General features: G+C 48.4%; 3 protein-coding genes across 10 annotated transcripts in view; 1 reads left to right on the top strand and 2 right to left on the bottom strand.

Moving 5' to 3' along the window:
* UBL7 (ubiquitin like 7) overlaps nt 1-4,447 on the bottom strand; it is a 33,258-nt gene extending 28,811 nt beyond the window's left edge. For 2 of the 3 annotated variants that reach the window (XM_080397370.1, XM_080397368.1), the window contains exons 1-8: nt 4,194-4,447; nt 3,812-4,071; nt 3,185-3,304; nt 2,463-2,545; nt 2,257-2,341; nt 1,553-1,610; nt 877-1,010; nt 392-441 (exon numbers count right to left, since the gene is read on the bottom strand). In XM_080397370.1, coding sequence (XP_080253496.1) covers nt 392-441; nt 877-1,010; nt 1,553-1,610; nt 2,257-2,341; nt 2,463-2,545; nt 3,185-3,304; nt 3,812-3,995 — 714 coding nt within the window. In that variant the 5' untranslated portion in view covers nt 3,996-4,071; nt 4,194-4,447. The remainder of the gene's footprint in view (nt 1-391; nt 442-876; nt 1,011-1,552; nt 1,611-2,256; nt 2,342-2,462; nt 2,546-3,184; nt 3,305-3,811; nt 4,072-4,193) is intronic. The other variant, XM_080397369.1, reaches the window with a different exon arrangement.
* Nucleotides 4,448-5,366: 919 nt separating this feature from the next.
* Nucleotides 5,367-7,492, bottom strand: LOC308067849 (actin, cytoplasmic type 5). 2 transcript variants are annotated; one of them, XM_080397371.1, is made up of 2 exons: nt 7,381-7,492; nt 5,367-6,867 (listed from the first exon to the last, which is right to left on the bottom strand). In XM_080397371.1, exon 2 carries the CDS (start codon nt 6,854-6,856, stop codon nt 5,726-5,728), a length of 1,131 nt encoding a protein of 376 aa, XP_080253497.1. In that variant the 5' UTR covers nt 6,857-6,867; nt 7,381-7,492; the 3' UTR covers nt 5,367-5,725. The 2 variants fall into 2 exon arrangements, with proteins under 2 accessions (XP_080253497.1, XP_080253498.1); XM_080397372.1 differs by having other exon boundaries at nt 7,398-7,443.
* A 60-nt stretch (nt 7,493-7,552) lies between these two features.
* The window catches only part of ARID3B (AT-rich interaction domain 3B), a 36,764-nt gene continuing 20,838 nt past the window's right edge, over nt 7,553-23,478 (top strand). Inside the window, exons 1-4 of one of the 5 annotated variants that reach the window (XM_080397357.1) lie at nt 7,553-7,597; nt 10,498-11,150; nt 20,437-20,508; nt 22,100-22,172. In XM_080397357.1, coding sequence (XP_080253483.1) covers nt 10,587-11,150; nt 20,437-20,508; nt 22,100-22,172 — 709 coding nt within the window. In that variant the 5' untranslated portion in view covers nt 7,553-7,597; nt 10,498-10,586. Of the gene's footprint in view, nt 7,598-7,628; nt 7,805-8,122; nt 8,325-10,497; nt 11,151-20,436; nt 20,509-22,099; nt 22,173-23,478 lie in introns of those variants that run through there. The other 4 variants (XM_080397355.1, XM_080397358.1, XM_080397354.1 and 1 more) reach the window with 4 other exon arrangements.

The following is a 23,478-nucleotide window of genomic DNA, read 5'->3' as shown; positions in this document are numbered from 1 at the left end:
CTCTTACAAAATTCTTTGTCCTTTGGACAGGAAAACTTCCTATTGCAGAATAAGAGCAGAGACCAACACTCCCATGCTGCTCGGCCACATTCATCTGTGCATAACTATTTCTGCATCAGTTTGGCTATGAAGGTATTTACTCTGAGGACAAGTGCTGCTTCAAGTTGGGCTTCTGCATTCTTCTGTTGTGACCCTACTTCAGCACTGAAGAAAATCTGAACATCTGAGCACACCACAATCAACATCTGTCTCCACAATACCCCTGGAAGCCAGAGCAGCTCATGGTGTTCACGAGACAGGAAAAGAGAAAACCTGTGGAGTCTTTAAGGGCTACGAGTTAAACCCATATTGCAAGTCCAAAACAGCTGTTTCACCCAACATGGCCACTTACCTGGTGAAAGTCATCTTCATCATCAGAGAGACCCTCAAACAGAAAGCCACCTGCAACAGAGAGGAGAACCAACAGATGGAGAAAACTGGGTGCTGGCAGGAATGATGCACCAGAGGAGAATCCTGGGGAGCCCTTGGCCATGCCGCCAGGCTCAGCCCCAGCTAACGCACTGGTTAGGACAGAAGCCTCAGCACCAACCAGTTCACGTGCAGCAGGTCAGGCCCACCATTTGCACAAAGCAGAGGCCACAGCACAGCTACCAGCACACCTGGATGGGAGGCCCTGAGGCCAAAGTGCCTCAGATGAGCCTCACACAGTGCAAAACTTATCAAGCCACAGTGCATGTTTCTAGCTCAGGAACCCAAACCTCTTTTACTCTCAGCCTGGGGATAGGATGACTGTGTCAGTACTGCACACATTTATCTGCAAATCCCGCAGAACATCGTTTCTGCACGTTCCTCACTCAACTGTGTGGCTGAACGTACCTGGCATGTCCCGGTAGGAGCCAGAGGACATGCCTCGGGAAGATGTCTCTGGAGCTGGGAGGGGGGTGCTGCCAGCCACCGAGTGCAGAACAAGGACAATGGCATTCACAAGTGCAGGGTGAGCTGGGATTAGCCTGGAGAGAAAGCATGGAAGAACAAATCATGCACACATGGAACCCAAGAAATCAGCAGCTCAATACTGGCAAAGAACTTAATGGCACAGCCATCACCACTGGCTGCACCAACACCACTGCCTTTTGCTGTCCAGCAACAAACACCTCCCCACATCGTTCCATGCAGCTGAAGAAGCTGGGGCTCCTTCTTGACCCCACGTTGACCCTCCCATGATACAGATTTCCCACATGCCCTCATGGGAGCAACTCTCTGCTGTGAGCAACCAGATCCAGATTTGAATCCATGATCTGGAGACGATGATGGCCCTGCCTCCCACTAAATATCCTTCAGTTTAATCCAACAGTGGAGGCAGATGTGTATCAAAGTATCATCAGCTCCCTCCTTCCTGCTGCTGGGGAAGACATGTCCTAACCTGGATCTCTGGCCTGGTGTATCTGTACTGGCAGGCAGGAGCAGAATTCTCCCACCCAGAGGGAAGCAGTCTATACAACAGTGCAACAAAAGCATTGCTTAGTCACTCCACCAGCTCATGTGAACTTACGTGTCCAGCATGTTGGGGTCTGCAAAAACTGAAAAGAGATCCTTGTCCTGTAGGACTCCTGAGAGGGACCAGGAAACATGACAAGACAGGATACAAGAAACAGGAGCCATTCAAACAAGAGTCATGGGAAAAACCAAAATAATTAATTGTTTTTCAGGAACTGAGTCACTAGCAAATACAATAAATACTCATTATTGTTCTCTCTGAAGCCTTTTATGTCTTCCTGGAGAGACTCTCCATCACAGCCACCCACCCAGGGGATGGGGCTTTCCCAGCAGATCCCATAGGCTGGGCACCAGTACAGACAGCTCCACCTTAAGGGCAGGATCAAATCAAGCCAGGTTGTGACCGCATCTTGTATTCCACCTGTCTCAGAGCAACGTGCCAACAAGCCTAGGAACCATGTCAGAACAAGTGAGATGTAATGAACATTTTTGTAACACTTTGCAGCTGGGAGAAAGCACCCATCCCCACTGCTCTCCTTTGGGCTCCATGTTCCCTAATCCTTTTGAAGCCAGCACCCGTCCCCAGACATCACCAATGGAGCACAACACTGACACCTGAGCAGGCACTGACACTCATGCTCCACAAAGCAACCCACTTTCTCCAGAGAAGGGGAACTCTCCCTTCCCCATGTCAGGAGTTAAACACAGACTATCTTTATTTGGCTTTCCTCAGATCCTCTGGATCACATCTGGACTCACCTAAAGCAACAGGGTCGCTGCTCAGGCCAGGAGTGGCTACAATGATCTGATCCAGCGACTCCTTGTTCCCCAGCATTTTAAAGACCTGCCAGAGAAATCAGAGCAGATCAGCAATGTTGCACAACCAGGCTCCGCCACAGGACTCTCTTCACAGAGAGGGGACAGACAAAAGACACCCAGACAGCACAGTATGAAGCCCCACTCACTGCATCTCTGTAGGCAGGACTGCTGTGCAGGGCAGTGTGAAGGACCCGGAATTCCCGTACTGCTGCCACCTTATCCACAGGCTCTGAGGGAGAAAAAACAACAGAACAAAACACAGTTCTCTCTGTCAGCTTTACTAGCCATTTTACATGCCACTGGGGCTTCCACACTGCAATCGCAGTGGTGATTCTTTAATGCCCCTGGAGTCAGCTAGCCCAAAGAGGAAGGGCACAGACTAATGATTGCAAATGTCTCAGTACAGTTACCGCAGCATAACAAAGAACAGAACTTTCAGTTTCCAGATACACGAAAAAATATATTCTCCTACACGTAAAAAGGAGCTGTACTGAAGTAAATAACTCTAACTGGCAGACTAGGAACACACGCAAGCCTGCTCATCCCTCAAGCTGAGTAACCAGTCACTTTGTTGTCTATTCTCTGGCAACACCCTAAAATCGATTACAGTCAATTAAGGAAAGGATATTCACTCTCTGTATTAAATAGTTCATTCCTTAATGCTCTCATCAGCAAGAAAACATAACACCCATTTGCTCCTCTTAGAGGTGGAGGGTTCCTCCACAAACATATCGATCAATTCCTCCTGAAAAACCCATGTCAGCCTCCCAGAAACAAATCACAAGAGAAGCTGTTCCTCAGTCGCAAGGAACCTACACCAAACACATCCCAAGGCAATCTAAGCAGGAACCCACAGTCCTCTCCTCACCTGGTTTTTGATCAGGCTCAGGCCAGGATTTGCGCAGGACATGAACAGTGGAGCCAGGCTGAATGCCATAAAAATCCAGCGTCTGGTCATCCCTCAGCTTACGGCCACAATAGATGAGATCTAGGAGAGAGAATCATCTAAAGATAAACACCTCCGGCACACTCAGAAAGGGCCTTGGGTCTTTAAGTGAGGACTGCCTGGGGTGATTGCTCCACATGTGTAGCTACTTCATCTGCCAGCCACACAGGGACTCCATAACACAGGGGAGTTATGGAGCTGAGATTCACAGAAAATGACTTTGCCACCTCCTTTAGAAGAGCTGACCTCTCTGACAGCTCTCATTAGAGTTCTCACAAGGATACACTGGTGGTAGCAAGTCAAAAGATTTCTTAGCAAGGGCACCAACACCACAGAAGCACTGTGATCTCAAGCACACACAGAACAAACTATGCAAATCACAAGGTACTACGACCACACTTTGAGCCCCTGGCCATGCTCCCCGGTTGCACCACGTCTTCCCACCAGCCCAACACCAGTAACAGGGCATTCGTGTTGCGGCCGCAGAAAAGAGAAGAAGAGGGTGGCCCCAGGTGGGAGGACTCTGACATGACACACACAAGCACCTACCGATGAGCTCAGGGTCTGGGACCGATTCCTGCAGCTTGCCGGTGATGAGCTGCTTGAGGTACGAGATGCTGCACCCACCGAGCGGGCATTCTCCCAGCTCTGTCTCCGGCAAATGTAAGATGGATTTGGGAGCCAGCGGCTGATCTGCCAGCTTCACCGCGATGTGCCACTCCGGCAGGGACATTCCAGCTTCTCGCTGGCTGAGTCACAGGCCAAACTAAGCCCCACAAAGCTCTGTCGGGAAGATCCACGAAGGCCTCCTCGGGGAAGGGAGGAAAACAAACCAAAGTGAGACCCTCCATTAACCAGACAAAGACATAAATTCACAGGCCAGCACACAGGAGGCCTGACCAACACACAGCCACGCTTTTTAGGTTCCTACCTCTGTCTTAAGCCATATCTGAAGCTGCAGGGATGGCGGAAAGGCCTCTGCTACCCTCAACACCCAGCCGAGAAAGAGAAGCTAAGGGCAAGACCCGGCCTGCCTAGCAGGCGCACCCCAGGCCCCTCTCCAACCCCGGAAGGCCCCGTTTCCCGGCACGGAGACGGCGGAGCAGAGAAAAAATGCGGGGTAAGGCGCCCACGGCCACTTAGCGAGGTACCCCAGCAGCGGCAGGCCCCCCTCCCGTCGCACAGCCCCCGACCAGCCCTTCCTCCCCTCGACCGCGTCCCCAGGGCGCACCGGAAGCGGAAGTTTTCTTCGGCTGCGCGGTGCACCCTGGGAAACGGAGTCCGCCAGAGAAGGCGGTATGTAACGCCAGGCCGTTCCGAGGTGGGGCTGGTGCCGATTGGCTGGGCTTACTACCACGATCGGGAACGAGCCAATAGGCGGCCAGCTGGGGGTTTACAAGCCGGAGCGCGCCCGGAGGGCAGCAGTGGCGGCGGGGCCGGCGGTGGGAGCAGGGCTCGGTGCTGGGCCCTCGGGCAGGGAAGCGGGCTGTGGCACAGCTACGGCAGACGTGGGGGACGGAAGGACAAGCCTCAGCAGTAGGAGCTGAGGGGTCAGAAGCCCATGGAGACATAGCCAGATGCTTCCCTCAAGAGCCCCTGCTATTTCTCAATTAACAATACTTAAGGAGTGGCCACCCTTCCCCACAGAAGGGGGACAGCCTGCAGACAGCCCCTGAAGTAAGGGCTTCCCCAGCTGAGCAAGTTCATCGCCATCTGCTGCTTCATCTTATCACTCTCTCCCAAAAAAGGAGAAGCCACTACTCCTCCAGTCACTAATCTTTGTGCCAAGGCACCAAGTTTTTCTGACAAGAGCTGCTTGTGTTCTAAAAAAAGCCAAGTTACCATTAAAGTACAGAAAGGCTGCAAGAGTCACATACCAGTCAAGCTTTCCTTCCTAACAGTTCTTAACATGGTCTGCACTGCATAGGGCAGCTTTAAAAGGTGCCATTACATGATTTGTATAGCATTTCCCCCCAGTTTTGTTTTCCAAGTATTAAGCAGCAGGCAGCTACAAGCTATGTTTGCACCAAAATCATGTACTGCACAATAATTCCTTGTAGCAAGAAGACAGAGAGCCCATGCTGAAAGAAAGCAAGATAACCTCTTACAGTTTTTTAAGCTTAAGAAGTTTATTTGTTTTCCTACAAAGGAGTCAGTTGTGACAAATCTAAAGGTGACAAATCTAACTTTAGTGTCATCCTACCAGTGTTACATCAGAGAAGTGAACAACCCTCCATCTATTTTCAAGCCCCAGAGCGCCATGAGGAGGAGCAGCTAGCCAGCCAAAGAACTACAGCCTAACAGGCCATTAAAATGCACATGTCACTACTCAGTACCTCAACATATTAGTTAAAACATGAAATAAGTAACAGTCGAACAATCCTGGTCCAACGTGGAAGGAGGAGGGTGCCCCAGCATGCATCCTGGCAAGGACAGCCCTCAGGTGACTGCCAGCAGTCCCTCTTAGAAGCACTTGCGATGGACAATGGAAGGGCCAGACTCATCATACTCCTGCTTGCTGATCCACATCTGCTGGAAGGTGGAGAGAGATGCCAGGATGGAGCCACCAATCCAGACAGAGTATTTACGCTCCGGTGGGGCGATAATCTTGATCTTCATGGTGCTGGGTGCCAGGGCCGTGATTTCCTTCTGCATTCTGTCAGCAATACCAGGGTACATGGTGGTACCCCCAGACAGCACGGTGTTGGCATACAGGTCCTTCCTGATGTCCACATCACACTTCATGATTGAATTGAAAGTGGTCTCGTGGATGCCACAGGACTCCATGCCAAGGAAAGAGGGCTGGAATATGGCCTCAGGGCATCGGAAACGCTCATTCCCAATAGTGATCACCTGCCCATCAGGCAGCTCATAGCTTTTCTCCAGGGAGGAGGAAGAGGCAGCTGTGGCCATCTCCTGCTCAAAGTCCAGAGCAACATAGCAGAGCTTCTCCTTGATGTCCCGCACAATCTCTCTCTCAGCTGTGGTGGTGAAGCTGTAGCCCCGCTCCGTGAGGATCTTCATGAGGTAGTCTGTCAGGTCACGGCCAGCCAAGTCTAGACGCAGGATAGCATGGGGCAGCGCATAGCCTTCATAGATGGGCACAGTGTGGGTGACACCATCCCCAGAGTCCATGACTATACCGGTGGTACGGCCAGAGGCATAGAGGGACAGCACAGCCTGGATGGCTACATACATAGCTGGGGTGTTGAAGGTCTCAAACATGATCTGGGTCATCTTCTCCCGGTTGGCCTTAGGGTTCAGGGGGGCCTCAGTGAGCAGGACAGGGTGCTCTTCTGGGGCAACACGCAGCTCATTGTAGAAGGTATGGTGCCATATCTTCTCCATGTCATCCCAGTTGGTGACGATGCCATGCTCAATGGGATACTTCAGAGTGAGGATGCCCCTCTTGCTCTGGGCTTCATCCCCCACATAGCTGTCCTTCTGCCCCATGCCCACCATGACACCCTGATGCCGGGGACGCCCCACAATGGAGGGAAAGACTGCACGGGGGGCATCATCCCCTGCAAAACCTGCCTTGCACATGCCAGAGCCATTGTCCACAACAAGGGCAGCAATCTCTTCATCCGCCATGCTGACCAGGCCTGAAGCAAGTATGGACACAGAGATATCACAGAGTGCCAGAACAGAGCAAGAACATCACAGAGCCCTGAAACCTGCCCCTGCACACTATACACCTGAAATGACTTAATAGGCTAAGGAGTTCCAGCAGCAACATTAGGGATTTAAGGGGAGAAAAAATATTGAGGCATCTTGAAAGGTTGTCCCACAGAGCCCTCTGGGGCTGAGTGGGGAAGACACCAGTGAGACATAATACCTATTTATTCCCCGAAAGCATACAGATATATACACACACAACCCCAGAAAAAAAAAGCACTAACCGTTCCCACTCCCTCCCCAGGGACCAGCAGGTACCAACCAGCAGGGATCGCCCAATACGGATCCCCCCACACAGACCTCCATACATTTTCACCACAAACCTGAAAGGAACAAAGAAAAGCCCCGACACAGGGCAGCCCCTCCCCACCACTGAGGCCCAAACGGACAGCGGAGCCCCCCGAGCCCACCCCCCGGGGAATAGCCGCCCCAGCCCTCACCTACGCGCGCTCCCTACCCCGCGGCGGCTCCTCCTCAGCGACTGCCAGCCCAGCCCCGCGCGCGCCCTTTTATCCCCCCGGAACCGGAAGCCGCCTCTTGCTTCGGTATTTAATTGGCTCCCGGCCTCTGCGCAATCCCGCCCTTTCCCCCTCTTAAGCCGCTTCTGGGCGCGGGGCGGTGGCGGTTCGTCTTCCGTCACCGGGGCCGTATCCGGAAGTAAGGCGGGCGCTTCCGTTACTGGGCACCGCCTCCGCCGCCCCGTTTCCGGCTGGGCCGAGGAGGGGCGGCGCGGGGTGGGGAGGGGGGGCGGAAAGAGGCAGTGCTGCGGGCGGAGCTGAGGCGGCCGCGCACGGGCCGGCAGCGACCCGCTCCCGGGGCCCACGGGAGGTAACGGCCCCGTTTGCCCCGGGGGGGGAGTTTGCGGTGGGTACGGTTGGAGGGTGGTACCGCTCTGGGGGCCAGGCCTGCAGCGGGGGCCGCTATGGGAGGGGGGCTGGCTGAAGCTCACCGGCAAGCAGGGCCGGTTTGGGGCCGGGGGGCAGCCGCCCTTCTTCGGGGACTCCCCTCTTGGGGGGGGGGCGGGGGGAGGTGCGGGGGTTATGGGGCGGGGAGGCCTCCGGTGAAACCGGGAGGGGTGGGGTGGGGGGGTTGTGGAGTTGTTTACCGCCGCTGCAGAGCTCAGCCCCCCGGGCTGGGGGCAGGCTGGCCTCGGCTCCTCACCTCACGCGTTAACTCTTTCAGGTGGTTTCCCCTTGGCAAACCTCTCCCCGGCGCGGGCGGCGTTTGCCCGTTACGCTGCCAACGGAGCTAGTTACAAACGGTGATCCGGGGGCTTTTTGATTTAAGGGGTTCTCCCAGGGACTCGGCCACACAAAGGCTGGTGCTGAGGGTCTGAAGGTTAAACCGAATCCCTTTGCTGCCTTGGCTGGGAGAGGCACAAGAAGTAAGCAAATACCCATGCTGAGGGGTAAAATGAATGTGGAACCCTGGAGTGGTTTAATGTTATTAGTCTAGTTGTGATTGTTATCTTTAACTTTATCCTGATACTGTAGCTTGATTGTTTTCTGTGAGCAATGCATCTCCTTGTTGACTTAAAACTCCCTGCAAAGTTGGCCGTCTCTCTGCAGTAACAACGATACTTGATGTGGGCATCTTTCCTGTATCCAGAAATCATCTTTTTTAGAGGCTTGTGAGGTTTGTGCTGGGCTCTGGTGAAAACCCTCAGCAGTCGCACATAAATCCTGCCGTAACCTGTCACATGCTATTGTACCTGAACTCCAGGAAATACGCGGGCGCCGCATACCAGGGTGTTGCTGCACCTGAGGTGTGTTTGCACAGCACGTTATCCCAGTATCAGGTCATTTATTATTGTTAGTGTACCCGAGGCAGTTAATACACCCGAGTGTATTAACTGCACACCTCCTCCCAGGCAGGAGAGGTGACACCTCACCGTGCCTCAGGTGCAACAATATCCAGCAAGGTGTGGGCTGGAGGCTCTCTAGCCTGGTTTATGGTTGCTGTTGCAACACCCACACCAGTTCATTGTTGTTTTACTGGAGGAGTATGTGTGGAGCTAGGCCAGATGGTGTATTGTGCCTTCCCAGCGAGTCTAAGACTCTTTTCAGCTGCCAGGTAATGCGTTATTGCTCCTGACATTCAAACCACTAATCCACTTTATATTGTTTCATTTGCAAGCTAAAGCTATGCTGCTGCCTGCTTGATAAAAATGCAAATGCACCAGCCAGGCTTTTCATTTTGGTGATGGGCTGTTACTTAGCGAAGGGAAGAGTTTGTGAGTGGAAATGAGTTGGGCATCGTAGCTGGTGGGCACTGTACAAGAGACGTAGCTGGTGGGCACTGTACAAGAGGTGTGGTCTGACCACCTTACGAGAAGACTTGGAGTTGTGGTAGGGATGCTGTAAGTCGTATTTCACTTTTAAAACTGGTATCTGGTAGGTTATTTCTTGTTTTAGAAGGGAACTGTGTCTTGAGAATGTCTATTAGCAAAATAGTCTTTTTTTCAAGTGTGTGGCTTGAATAGCACAGTGCTGGTTGTAAACAGGGTGGTGGGAGGTGGCCAGGAGACTGTAGCTTGTTTGTAGTTGGCCTTTCCTTTGTTTCTCCAAGCTGACTGTATTTTGTTATCAATGAACCTTGAAGAGCGGCAAGTGGGATCTGTTTAAGCATCTTTTTACATCAAAAAAAACACCTGAGAAGGGCAGTCTTTGTCAGCAGGTCCAGTTGGTGACACAAAGTCCAAAATACACATGTTGATTTTAATGGTTGGGGATTAAAGGTGTAGTCGTCTTTCTAGGATTTACTCTAGATCAGAGCTGTGGTCTGTTCTGTTGGTCTTTGCTCAAGAGGAGGCTAGTGCTGGCTCAGCATGGGCTTGCTGCAGGTCAAAATGGAGAGCTAGGGAAGCTCTCGGGTCCTTCGGCTGGGAAAATCGAAGGGGGGCCAGGGCTTGAGATGGGCTGGCAACTCTGGGAACCAGAGGCAGGAATTGCTTGGTGCTCAGCAGTCCATTTCAGGCTACAGCGATCTCTGCTGATCTCTCATCTCAATCTCCTTGGGAAGAATAATGGCTAAATATAGTTGGGTTTTTTTAAGAAAGATACATAAAGTGCAAAGAATAGTAACATAAATAAAGCATTAAAGAATTCATAACTAACTGGTGTGCGATAAATTCCTGCCTGTTTTTTAATAGAAATATGGTCAAGCTTATCATCCCAGCTATCTCCTTTTAAGGTAGTATTTTCAGAAGCACCAAACCCTGGATGTTAAACCTAACATTTCAAAAGTAATTATTTAGGAAGCGTGGAAGGCTTCTGACAAAAAATGAACTGCTGGGACTGTGGACAAAGGCATTTCAGATGCTGTATTTGGGGTATATGAAACTGAGGTTATAGCAAATGTGTTCAGCTTGAAAATACAATTAAACAGTCTGAAAATTGAATGCAAGTTTGAGCCTGAGGCTGTTAAACATGAAGCTGATTGTTTCACGGTCTCCTGCACAGGAAAGAGTATTGGCTTTGCACTCTATTTATCCTCTTCCTGGGGAAAAGATGAAAGCATTTTATATTCATACAGACAAATATTTGTCTATCTTTCAGATTCTGCCAGTCTCCCAAGGTCGGGGCTTGAACCCTGCCAGATAAAGTCAAAAACGCCCCCCTCTTTTCCCAGCCATGCAAACTGCGGGATGAAGCTGGAAGCTGTGGTCGAGCAGCTGCAGAAGCAGCAGCAGAAGCAGCAAACGCCTCTGCAGATGGATTCCAGGGAGAGACAGCAGAGGCAGATGAGAGAAGCCCAGCTGCTCTACACTCAGCAGCTGGCTGTGCAGCAGGCTGTCCTAGCAGCCACATCTGGCAGGGCTTCAGGCGGCTCTGCTGTTGGTCCCTTGGCCAGAGGCCCACCTGCAGCCGGAGCTACGCGGGCATTTGATCAGAGCAGCATGAATTCAGAGCCAGAAGAGGAGGAGGATGAAGAGGAGGAGGAGGAAGAAGGGGGTTTGGAAGGTGGCGATCTTGAGGATGGCGGTGATGTGACTGGAAAGGAAACCTGCTCTGCTCTGAAGTACTTTCATGCTCCCAAAGTTGCCCATCACAACCAAAGAGTGGCCTCTACCTCTAATCCTCTTCCAGCTTCAGGGCACCAGCGGGGACAGCAGGGCAAAGAAGAACAGGGTAAAGACACTACTAAGCAACCGTATTCGGGTTCCCCGTCTGGACGCCAGAACTGGCGGTTGGATGAGCAGCTCAAACAGGTTAGTGTTAACATTACTTCTGAGTAAAAATGACCATATTCAGTCAGAGCAAGGGTTTCTTCAGCCCAGTGTCCTGTTACAAGCACTGGCTGTTTGCAAGTGCTTTGGAAAGAGTGTGAGAACTGGGCACGTGCAGAACAATGCTTCCCTGGTGTATTCTTCCAGGTTTATTCTTTTATAAAGAAATTTCATAGGAACTTGATTTGCTTTACAGATACAGATTTCCAGCTAAAGATATAGAAATGCCAGTCTGTCAGATCCTTTGTTGGGGAGGGAGTGATCTTTGGCTTGTTTATCTTCTATCTCACTGCTGCTGTGCCATTCAGAATGGAACATGCTGGTGTTATATTTATTTTTGGTGCAGACACTTGCCTGCTAATGTCTCACCCAAGTTATTTCACGTACGATATCTATAACCCCTTTGTGTAAGACCTCTGGGATGCTGTGACTTTGGCTGGATTTCTGGTTGGTGATGTGGGCAGGCAGGGAAGAGTGCGTGTCCTGTCACTGATCCTGTGAGTAAGTGGAGGCACTTTATATTTCATGTGTGGGAAGGAAGAAGCTAGCTTGGTACAGCTTGGTTTTGATAGGAGGTTAATTCTGTGTTTGAATGAAGAATTATAACTCCTTGTACATAAATGCCAGAGGATCAAGAATTCTTTTTTGTTGTAAGTGGGTATTTCAGTTCATGTAGCACTTGTGCTGTTTTGTTTCAGAGCTAACTTGAGCAGACTTTGAGACATTTACAGAATTGATGTGTATCTAAGGCAAAGGACTATATGGTTTAAATAAAGAAAAAAATTTTACTTAATTGTCCTTTTCTACAAATGTTAGCCTGAATGTCGTGAGGGTTAGGTTTTGCTTCAAATAGTTGTTTGAGCTAAGAAGCCTTGTATGGACAAAACAAGAGTGCTCTTCTTCCTTGCCTCCTGCAAACCCGATGAAGTAAAAAAGCTGGAGCTGCTTTGTGGTGGCTGGTGAGCCATTGGTGTTGGAAAGTTCGCTGTGGGTGCTCAGGGCAGGCTCTCCCTGTAGCTGTTGGTTGCATGCATGCGGCTATTTGTTTTGTGCTGTTACAGGCAGCCGTTTGAGGAGGAACTGCTAAAGCTCAGCAAGCTTTGTTTCTTCCATTCCATTCAGCATGCCTGTAGGCTCCTACCCAGCTGTTTGTGTAAACTGGTGCCAGTTTGCTGTTTCTACACTGATGCATGCGGCAAGAACTCCTGTAAGTTGGCAGGTGAATGGCAGTTGTACTCTTGGTGCTATAAAGCATGCTGGCAAAGCAGCCCCGGCGCATGGGATGCGGCAGGCAACTAACTGGTTGCTGCTGTTTCCTCTGTGCTTTTCAGTTAGGTTGAAAAAAGTGTTACTCAAGCTGCTATAGGGAATTTAGGTGGTTATGTTGGTCAGGGGACAGTCACTAGAGAAATTGCTTCAGAATTTACTGGAGTGGCAAAACCTTCCTGTTTCAGGTCTCTGGGTGGAGAATAGTAGGCAGGTCTCTGGTGTCAGGGGGATCACTTTCTTAAAAAACCCAATAAACTTAGTCCTTGGCTGTTTCTAGCTCAACCAGTGTGAACAAGGATGTTGTTGTGCTTCTTCCCAACACTTGCTGGTCTTGTGAGAGTCTTGTGAATCTTCCTGAATTAATAGGCTTGATTCCTAGGTCATTTGCCCTGTTCTGGGAAGACAGATGAGTGTAAGTGTGCCAGATCTGTTTGTAGCAGATGTGGAATAGCAAATAAAAAATTAAAAATACTGGTTTACAATTGGCATACTGTGGCCTAATACTGATCCAGTTACTTTGGCCCATTTTGGTAGTAATCAAGTATTTTGGTACTAGGTTGCAGCTTAGCCTCATTTCAGGCCAACTTACTCTGGCAACCAAAGTGCACAAAGCTTCACCCGGAAGTAAAACTAAAAGAACAAATCTCTTGCTGCTGTGTTAATCTGTTTTGCTGCTGGGGAGGCAAATAGTACAGCAGCAAAGAAAGGAATTAGAGAAATTCATGGACATGAAGTTCAGGATGGCTTGTAAGGGAATATCAAGGATGTGCTATGCTACAGCAGTCCTGGGTGGTGGGAACATGGCAGAAAGTGGGCAGGTTCACATGTCCTGAAATAGTGTCTCCTTGTGCTGTCATTAGAGGTGGAGTAGTGGGCTAGATGGTCTGCCCCAGCGAGGCACGGCATGGATTTGTAGTCCTGCTGGTGAGCAACGTTATTAGGGTGCTGTGCTGTGCTCAAAAGGCCGTATTGAAGTGCCTTATATTAGTGATGCTGGTGCAGTATATTCACCTTGAGTAGGGTAAATATTGCAGATCAACTTGTTTGCATTCACCAGTGGAGTCTGCATACCAGGGAGTAAAAATTTAACTGCGGTATAGCAGTTCAGAGCTGGTGAGCGGGGGAGCTGCATGGACATAGGAATAAACCGGGGCAGGCAGGCAAGAACTGTTAGCTGGCATGACAGCAAAGGGGGAAGAAATGTGTGTGCATCTGTGGACTGTTCACATAATTCTGTATGCTAAGTGGTAACGCTGCTCCAGTGTGAGCCTTGCTTGAAATTTTTCATTTGAAAGGCATACTTAAAAAAAGCCCAGTATCTTTATCTTCTGTCTTTGTCTAAAATGGTTGTGTTAGGCAGAAGAACCAGGATCAAATGGAGAAGTGCCTGTGTTCTCCAGTTTGTTTTCGAAATGATTCCTGGACTTGTCTTTTTTTAGCTTCTGTTGAGATGGAGGCTAATAACCAGTCTGTGTACGCTGCTTCCAGCTCGCTCTGCTCTGGGAGTATTTCTGGTATGTGTAATGGCTGTTGCTTGGGGAAGAGGGGAGAAAAAGTCACTTCTATTTCTTCTTTCAAGTGTGGATTGTTTTTCTGAAAGTGACACCCTTGGAGAAAAATGTATCTTGAAAGTGTAAGGCTAAGGTTGCCTGGAAGGTATGTGGTGTGAAGATGGCAGAAAGGTGGAAACTACCAGCAAGATGAAGCCCCATTCTGTTCAGTCCTGGACAGCCAAGTAAATAATTGTAGAACAAGCCGGCAGACAAAAGAGCTGGCTCAGCTTATGACACGGGGGGGGTGGGAATCCTGTCAGCACAAAACAACGAGGGAGTGGAGTTGCTTGTCCGGGAGTTGCAGTCTCGAAAGAAGAGCCGGGGAGGGGGGGGGTGGTGCTCGGCTCGCTCGCTCCTCGGACTTGCTCGAATCCCCTGCAAATCCGTCACGGCTCCGACAGCCAAAGGCTCCCGCAGCCGTCCCAGAGAAGGGCGTTGTGGGCTGCCTGTCTCTGAAGAAAAATGAGTTTTTAATTCCGCAAGTGAAAATGTTGCTTTTAGCAGATGGTTGGGTGTGGGTCCTTGTCCTGTGGGTTCTCGCATTGCTCGGCGCTGGCTCTGGTTACCGGGGGGAGCCGTGCAGGAGGCGCAGGACAGGACCGCAGCCCACGGGCTTGCTGGTGCTGCTTGCTCCTTTGCCACTCGAAGCTGGTTCTGCAGCAGTAGCATGAGCAATTTTGTCAGTCTTTTCCTCCAGCATGCACGTTAGTATGTGTATTCCTTGGTGGAATGTAAAAATAAAGTTGAGGTTTTCAGGCATCAGCTGATACTTAATGCCTCCTTAAATGCAGCAAGGTAAGTGTCCATACAGCAGCTGTCTGACTGGCAGAGAGTGGGTTGTGGTCTGGGTTTTGGGGATGTCTCATGTTAGATTCTCAGAAATCACCAGTCACTCCTGAAAATCCTGACCTAAACTTTTACAAAGGTCATGGTGTTTATTAAGATAAGTCAGCTTAAAATAATTACTTTGCTTTTGCTCTAGGGTCTAGGAATGAGTGGCTGAGATTCCATAACCTTTAAGTATGTGCCTCAAGTGGTGTGTGTATTGAGGTATTGCTCAGGAGATACTCATTAATCCAGAGGGGGTGAAGGTCCCAGGAATACAAAAGTTGCATTTCACACGGTGCATTTTTTTACCTCCAAGTTATTTCAGATATCCAGGCCCCAATTCAAGGGTTGGAATTTTATTTCCTTATGTGGGTCACCAGATATTTTTCTTTTCATGATTTAGTGGGAAGGGAATTCTTTATTAATAGCTAACATTAAATACTTGATTTCTCTTTTCCTGAAAGCTGTTTTCTGTAAGAAGCTTTTAAGTCCTAAACTGCCCATTGCTGCTTCTCTTGAAATTCATGGTTTAGGTTTGTTTTGATGAAGTCTTCATCCCTGTGACAGTCTGCTTCTGTCATAGCACGTAGCTCGGTGTTCATAGTGATCTGCAGCGCAGCATTAGTGGCTGGAGCAACAAAGTCACCTTTTTGTTTAATATTCCAAATAACGTATGGGGAGGAGAACCAAGAAACCTCTTGTGAAAACAACCGTAGGCAGCAACCTACAAACATCTTGTATTAGACGTCAGAGAGTGCCCCCAGATCTGCATCTCGAGGCAGTTCCACAGGCTTTGTCAAGGCTGCGTTGCTCTGCGGTGCCTGTGCTGCATGTGGAGGCAGGGCCAAGGAGCAGAGCGAGGAGCTCATTTCTATCTTGGGGAAGATGTGGCTCTTTTTAGGATTTGTTCGGGTGCTAAATTTATCTGTAGGTAGTTGCAGCTTGTCTCCTTCGGTGCCAATTCAGAGACATTCTAGCTAACACTGGAGACAGGAGGTGGAAAGAGCTCGAATGTGTTGTATTCTTACACTTCTGTTTTTCTCACTTCAGGGTAAATCTGAGACTCTCATGTGGCAGTGAGAATTTCTCTTCCCACAGCCATATAGCATTGAACAAATCTTCTTGTCACTTACGTTTTAGTTAATTCCTCTGAGTATTTGTGAATAGGAGTCATTCACAAAGAGTCCAACTTTTCCTTAAGGATAAGGAAGCGTATTCCTGTTTTGCAAAGAATTGTGTTAGTGCTGCAGTCACTAGGTCGTGGGAGCACATAAAAGAAACTTAATAAAAAAGGTAATTAATCTGTTAACTTCAGTCCATTCTTTTTCTTTCCTTCCCCATCCTCCCTGCCATTCCTGAAATCACTAAAATGTTTTCAAAACCTGTCTTTGAAGCTTGTAGATATTGAATTGAGCTCTGTTATTAGTAAGACTGGGAAGGGTTTATTCCAATTTCAGCAGAGCTTTACCAGGCAGCTTGTGCATGCAGTAATTATAACTTGGTTCTCCATGCTTGAGAACTTGCAGCTCAGGGCAGTAGTCCTGATCTTATCAGCATTTTGTAGTACAACAGTTTTCTTTATAATAGCATCTGTTTCACTTCCTAAGGCTTAACTCTACCCACAAAAGGAATTTCTGTGGATTCTCTGATAATCCTGAAATTGCTGCCCCTGTACCTTTTCATTGACTCGGTGCTTTCAGTTAACCCATGGGGTAGGGGAGGGGCTTGCTTTTTCACTGCAACATTTAGCCTTGTCCCTAAGCGGGTATTTCAGCAGATTTCTGGCCTGAACCCTCTGTCAAAACTGCAGGTCTGCAGTACAGAGGTGCAGAATGATTGAGTTTCATGCCAGAAGGTTTTTTTCTTTCTTTTACATATTAAAGCTTTAGTGGCTTCTCTCCTGTTAGTTTGCCATCTTAATACAACTTTGTACTCTGACAAAACCTCGTCAGGCTTTAGCTGAGCCCCTCTCAAACAGCTGTATGGAACTGGGTGGGGGAGAAGGGAATGACCTGGAAAAGGAGCATTTCCAGTTTCTCATCACTGTCTCTGTTTGCACACTAACTGTAATTTGTGCAGGCAAAACTGGAGAAAGAGGTGATTTACTGCTGTTCTGTTTGCCTTAATACTTTTTTTTTACTGAGCAGAGTTTTGATTTAGTTCTCTGATCTCTGGGACAGACATGTGAGATGGTAATATTTGAGAGGTAGGTGTCCTGCAGGGAGGGGTTGAGGCAGCTGGTAAGGTTTTTGTCCGCAAAAGAATGGGTTGGACGAAGCAGGAAAGTTTGTCATCTCCTTTTCTGTCCACTTGGCAATTCAGGGTTAACTCTGGCTTTTGAATGTGGGATTGGAAACCAAAATTGCTCTGGACATCTGAGCTTCCCTCTAATAAGATATTCCAGGTGGTTAGGGAGTAATCCTAAAATAGGTCCAGATATAATTGCTTCTGAAGCCAGGCCCACAGCCTCTTGGGGAGGGGGCGGTCTGGGGGGGCTCTGATGGTGTCTGCAGTGCAGGGAAGGTTCCCTGGCTCTGCCAGCAGCTCGTGAAGGTGGCCAGCCCTTCCCAACACCTGCCTTCCCACTCAAGCCTTGCATCAGGGGCTCAGGCACAGCCAGTGCCACTTCTGCCACCTTTTTCTGCAAGAAACCAGGTAAATTCTTGCCCACGATAATGCAAGGGCCGTTTGTCAAACATCAGCAAATTCCCTTCATACAGGCGGGTAGAGGGAGAGGCAGGACTCTCCCCAGAGGATGACCTGCCTCTCCGAACAGTGTTTTTTCCTTCCTGCCACTATTGCCTGACTTATACAAAGGTCTTTTAATGACTTGTGAGGATATATTGATTTCTCAGGTTCCTGCTGTTCGTATGGAGGAGGGCTTCTCAGCATAGGGTAACTTTGTTTTCCTAGGAGAAATGGAAAGGAAGCTTGATACCAAAGCTCCCGCTGAGCGCTCTCGCTGTGCAAAATGTAGTTTATTCTGCATTATGGAGCACCTCTTGCTTCAGTAGCTTCATGGGGCTCTTTACTAATTTACCTGTTCCAGTTGTGCTTGAGTCACTGTTATGACCACTGCCAATGTTTGGTATCTTTGGTCGTAGCCTTGGTGTGGACCCAAAGGTTTTGGTGAGCAGAATAGTCCCTCAAGATCAAAGCTGAGGCCTGGGAAAGTGCCTGTCGGTGCTCGTACTCTGCTCTCTGAATAAATAAGGCTTTATTCCCTGGCTGCTGAGCTGACATTTCATGCTAGCCTGAGATTTTGCTAACCCTGCTACCCAAAACAAACCTGTGCTCTGTCCTCATGTCTCCACAGCCCATGTGGTGTTTCAGTGCACCCTTGCTGATTTACACCACTTGCAGCTGCTGCTTGCCCTGAGGTGGATGAGGAGCACTCCCCTTATCTCTTCTGATAGCTTAATGTAGGAAGTGGTAACTGGCTTTAAACCTTTCCAGCTATTGCAGGAGGAAATGCTAATACTGTCCACTGTCTCTCACCTCAGATCACTCCGTGTCATGCCAGGTTATATCAATCTCTGCCAATTTTCTGGACATATGGCAAAACACTGATGGCATCGCCTAGCTTTAAGCTCCTTTTCACTAGTGAGGTGTGGAGGAGCATTACTTCTGTGCTCTTGAGCATCTCAGGATATAGGTATGGGAAGTGGCGTGCATATATTCTGCTTACTCTCTGTATCAATCCTTAATCTTGTCATTCTTTTCTAATTACCCTTGTTCTTCAAATAGAACAAGTAACTTGTCTTTAATCCCGTGGAAAGTTTTGTTCCTGGAAATTTTACAAAGTTCAAACCCACTGGCAGTAGAGAATTGTCTCCTTTAAGCTCTCATCTCTTTCCTGTCCCTGTCCTCAAATGCAGCAGAATAAGCTCTCAGCCTGACCGAAGTTCCCTGTGAAAGCACGTTTGTAACAGCACGAGCAGCTTTTCCCTCTGGATTTATAACCAAATACAAACTTGGGAAGAAAGTGGCTCAGCCCTCTACAAATCATTTTGCCTCTGAGTGTATAAAGTTGAGGATGGGAAATATCTGCCGTCTTCTGAGAAGACTGTCTCTTATTCTGACTGTTCACATAGGTTTGTTGATCTGAGTTAACAATCAGTGGGGTTTAGGAGCAGCTGGATGTTACCGTAATTAGCAAAAAAACTGTGGTTTTAATCTCTGCTTGCAAAGGACACCCAGTTGAATCCTCCTGTGAACAAAACTGGTCTTCAGATCTCTTCCTAGAGAGGGCTGGGAATTGATCTGCTGTAATAAACAGCTGACATAACAGAAGTGGCAATAATCCCCCATTAAATATCTTTCAGTTGATGGGACTCACTGGATAATTGACTTTCCAGCAGGAATTACTGGCTCAAACTAAATCAGCAGGCATTAGGGCAGCTCACCACAGTGTTTTTTAAAGGGGGAAATGTAGCTTTGCCCAGCCTTGACAAGAGCTATTCATCTGTCTAATTCAATGTATGTGTCACAACCAGATGACTCCAAGACTTCAGATATTGGACCACCTCTCTAATTTGCATGCTTTTTTTGATGTGTGCTGAAAACTCTTGCTATCTTCAGTGCTTTCGTATCTGTATTAGGATGCTGTGTGTTTATCAGAACAGGGTAGTCAAAGCTACCTTGCTGCATGGATTTGGCTGCTCTTTCCTCAAGTGGCTCTGGAGTACTTGCTGTGCTGGAGCTTTATGAACTTTATGGTTTAAAGATGCTTGAACATATTTCAGGATCATCCTTCTGGTCCTGCCATACAGCTGGAGGCTGTCCCTGCTGGTTTCCAGCCCTGGTGATCATTTCATGATGATGACTTACCAAGTAGAACAGGCCTAACTAGAGTAATCCTTTTAATGCCTAAGAAGAATGAACCTTAATCCAGCAAAGCTGAGCTTTCCATTTCTGTGGGGAAAATCCACATCCAGTAGCTTCCAGGAGTAAGGGTCCTGGGTGGGCAAGCAGCTTTCCAGTGGGATTATTTCCCTTTCTTTGGCATACTCTGGTGCTGGTTTTTAGGCAAGCCAGGGGAAGGACGGAAGGGTGTTTCCAAGTGTTTGGTGTCGCTGGTGAACAGAAAGGAAGGATGCCTGGGTAACACCTGGACCTTTCACTGGGGTTCTAGGATGTGCACTTGATAAAAAGATGGATGTGGAGAGCAAAAGCAGCACCTCTATGTAGCTGCTGGAGCTCGTCACAGGAAAGCACCCGCTACAGGGGAGTTAGCGTGCTTCAGTTTAGCAGATGTAGGAAGGTGGCTGTTGAAGATGTTGAGGTCTTTTCCCTAGAATGGTTTTCCCTAGTGTCAAGACAACTTTTTTGAGATACATTTCTGTGGGAGAAGTCTCAGAGCTGAAAACTTCCCCTACCTGCAGTAGTTCCCAGGAAGGTGGAATGCCACTTCCCGTTTTGGGCTGAGCATCAGAGATTCCAGGAAAGCGTTCTGTGACAAACACACAGATTCCCCCCATCCTTCTAGTCGTCTTGATCTGAGGCAGCAGCTGATGTTGCACGTGTTTGTGCCCAAAACTGCACACTTGCAGGCTTTCAGGAATTGTCCACAAAACCTTTCCCTGGCAGTCCTTTCAAACTTTTATTTCTCTCCCCAGAATGGCAACGTGACCTGGAGCGATGAAGGCGATGGATGCAGAGGAAGAGAAATTTCACGAGACTTTGCCAAGGTCAGTCTGATCATTGGCATTTTGGGGAGGGGGTGACTTTGGGGAATTCTTCCCTGGATCTGTGTCAGAGGGTGACTACAGAGCCCTCACTATTCCTCTATAGCGAATTTGTAAGACAACTGCTTTGTCCTGCAACCCTGTGCCTAAAAACCTGCGACTTTGTTGGGCTGGTTTGGGCCTATTTTGTTGCCTTTGGTCACTGGAATATAGTTTGAACGAAGACTTAATAACCAGACTTTTGACATTTAAAATCTTAGTCATACTTTCTCCAGCTTGCAGAAGAGGATTTTGTTTCTTGAACCTGATTAGCACTGTGGTCATGGATTTGAATGTGGCAGCTGTGTGTCACATCAGCCAGAGGAATTCATTTTAAATGAAGCTGGCCCTTTCTGAAAGGGTGCAGCTAATTGCTCTGCAAATACACTGGGGTGTTTTCTTCCCAGAGCTCAGTGTGTGAGAAAGCACAGAGCTTCATAGGAAATGAGCCCCAAAAGCTCCTCTTCTTTTGGACTAGATGAATACCAGGTAGCTACCAGCACCTATGGGGAGGGCTGAAATACATATTTCCCAGTGAATCTTTGCTTTTCCATTGAGCTGCTCCACAACAGTAGCTACAACCAGCAAAAAATTCCCTGGAGCAATGCAGGATTCTTCCTCAATGCAAACAAGAGAAGGAATTGAATTCTTCGTGTATAGCATTGTTTTCTGTCTTGTTCTGTATCCTCCTGTATCTCAGCAAGAGACTGACCAGCCCTTTCAGCCTGTTGCTTTGTGGCCTCACAGGATTCTTGAGGGGTGAAAATTAGATCATTTTTTTCCTGTTCAAGAGGTAGCTGCAAGATGGCACTCATGCCTGTCCCTTCTGAAAAATCAGTGGATAACGCTAGCATACAGTGCCTCTCCTTTGGAATAAGCTGCCTATGGAACTTCATTTTAAATGCTTTAAGCCTTTTGGTAAAACTGTTTCTGCAGCAAATTGGTTCCAGGATGGTTCCTGACTGAAGGCTTTTTGGCTTATTGTAGAGGGGCCTTTACTGCCAGGCAGTAGTAGTTACAGGAAAGCTCTGTCCTTTCATCTCTTCCTTCAAGGGACTTGGAGTTTGTCACTTATGTGACAATCCCTGAAGGAGGGAATCATGAGGCTAGGAGAAGCTGCAGAGCTTACCTCCATGGTGCCTCAAAGGTACAGACCACTAATCCGCCCTAAACCACTGTCACCTTCCTTTTGGTTGTCTCTTCTTTCTTTCCAGCTTTTCTTAATAGTGTCTCTCCCCTTTGCTTTTAGGTGCTTTCAAACCTGCTCTGTAATCAGTGCTGTTAACCGGGTTGAATCCTGTTCCCTTCAGGGTGCCAGTCTCTGCTCTGCCTGCATGAGTTACAGAGGGGCTGAGCAAGGCAAACTGTAAGGAGGGTCCTCAAACCTGGTCACCAAAAAACCAAGGAACCCTTCCTTGTTTTGCCTCTTTGTCTGCAGCTGCCTTTCACCCCTCCAGTACAAACACCACGTCACCCATTGGAAGAAGCCAATATTACTTTTTATGTCTCATTGTGGATTGTGCCTTAATTTCTGTGTTTTTTTTTTTCCTCCCAGCTCTATGAACTGGATAGTGACCCTGAACGGAAAGAGTTCCTGGATGACCTCTTCATCTTTATGCAGAAGAGGGGTGAGTGAGCACTTGTTTGAAGTAGGATAAATGGGGCACAGTGGTGCTGCTGCTGCTTGACTTCTTCCCTCCTGAGTTTGAAAGAACAGATCCAGCCCTTGAACTTGCAGATCAGGTGGAAGAGCAGTGGTAAGACTTGAAACATTTGCCCTGGGAGATAGGGAGGGCAGTATGAAAGAACTCTTCTGCACTGTAACTTAACTTCACACTATTTCTTTACCCTCCTACCTAATATTGATGGTGTCCATGCGCTGAAGAGCCCAAGCAGCCTGCTTCCCCAAGGATTTTTGAAACAAGACTGAGTACCGCTGGGGATTCTCTGGTCTCCCCTTCAGGTGGCATGATCACACATCATATGTTTGATTTCAATGGTATGTGGAAGCTGAGTGTGAATGCCTTCACGGCCTGCGTAGAGTAGTGGCGTGCAATCTGGGGACTGGGAAAATAGACACCAAGCCACATTTCCCTGTAAATTCACAATGTGTCAGCTCTCAGTTTTAGTAATTTTGTGTAACTGAGTGCGGAAGTGCACAGTTTCGCACATTCCTCCCTGTGGTGTCAGCAGCTTGCAGCTTTCCTTGCTGCAGGAGTGGTGATGCATGTGTGAAGTAGCTCAGCTGGGATGTCACAAGCCTCTTTCTGTCTGCTAGTTATCAAAGTTCAGTTCCCTCATTGCAAACTATGCATAACAAAAATGTACATGTATGTGGTATTGTATAAGACATGTTTCTGAACATCTGTAGTAAATCCATTGTGGTGCACTATTCCTTTACCCTGCCAAGCATGCCAGGCTAGACAGACTCTTCAACAAAAATGCTCCTGACAAAAAGTGTTAAATTGTGCTTATAGACCTTTTCATTGTTTCTGAAGAGTCTGCTGAAGGAAGGTGTGAAGAGCAGACATAAAAAGGGACCCTTTGCTCCCTTTTGGCATAATGCTCTCTGAGTGTGCCAGACCAAACAAGCCAGGCTGTGCTTATTTGAAGGGGGTTTTGTTAGTGTCACCACCAGTGTTGTGCCAGGAGTTCAATAACACATAAAGATGCAACATCTCAGTCTCATCTACTTGAAAGTTATCTGTTTGCTGAGTTTGAGCTGGAGTCTTATTTCCTGTTGTCTTTTGAACCCTGCATCTTCAGATGCATCCCCGTCTGGATGCCTAGATCACCAGCAGAGGAAAGGCTGTCCAAAATGCAGCTATTGCAGTTGCTCTTCATGTCTGTGTCCATTTTTTCCTGGCTTGGCTAGAGCTGACAGCTGACCTGTGTGAATTTTTACTCTCCAGCAGTTTGAGGTTATGCTTCCAA

This window comes from Falco punctatus (genome assembly GCF_963210335.1).
Source record: "Falco punctatus genome assembly, chromosome: 7".
Lineage (NCBI taxonomy): Eukaryota > Metazoa > Chordata > Aves > Falconiformes > Falconidae > Falco > Falco punctatus.
This window is presented reverse-complemented; position numbering and strand designations above follow the sequence as displayed.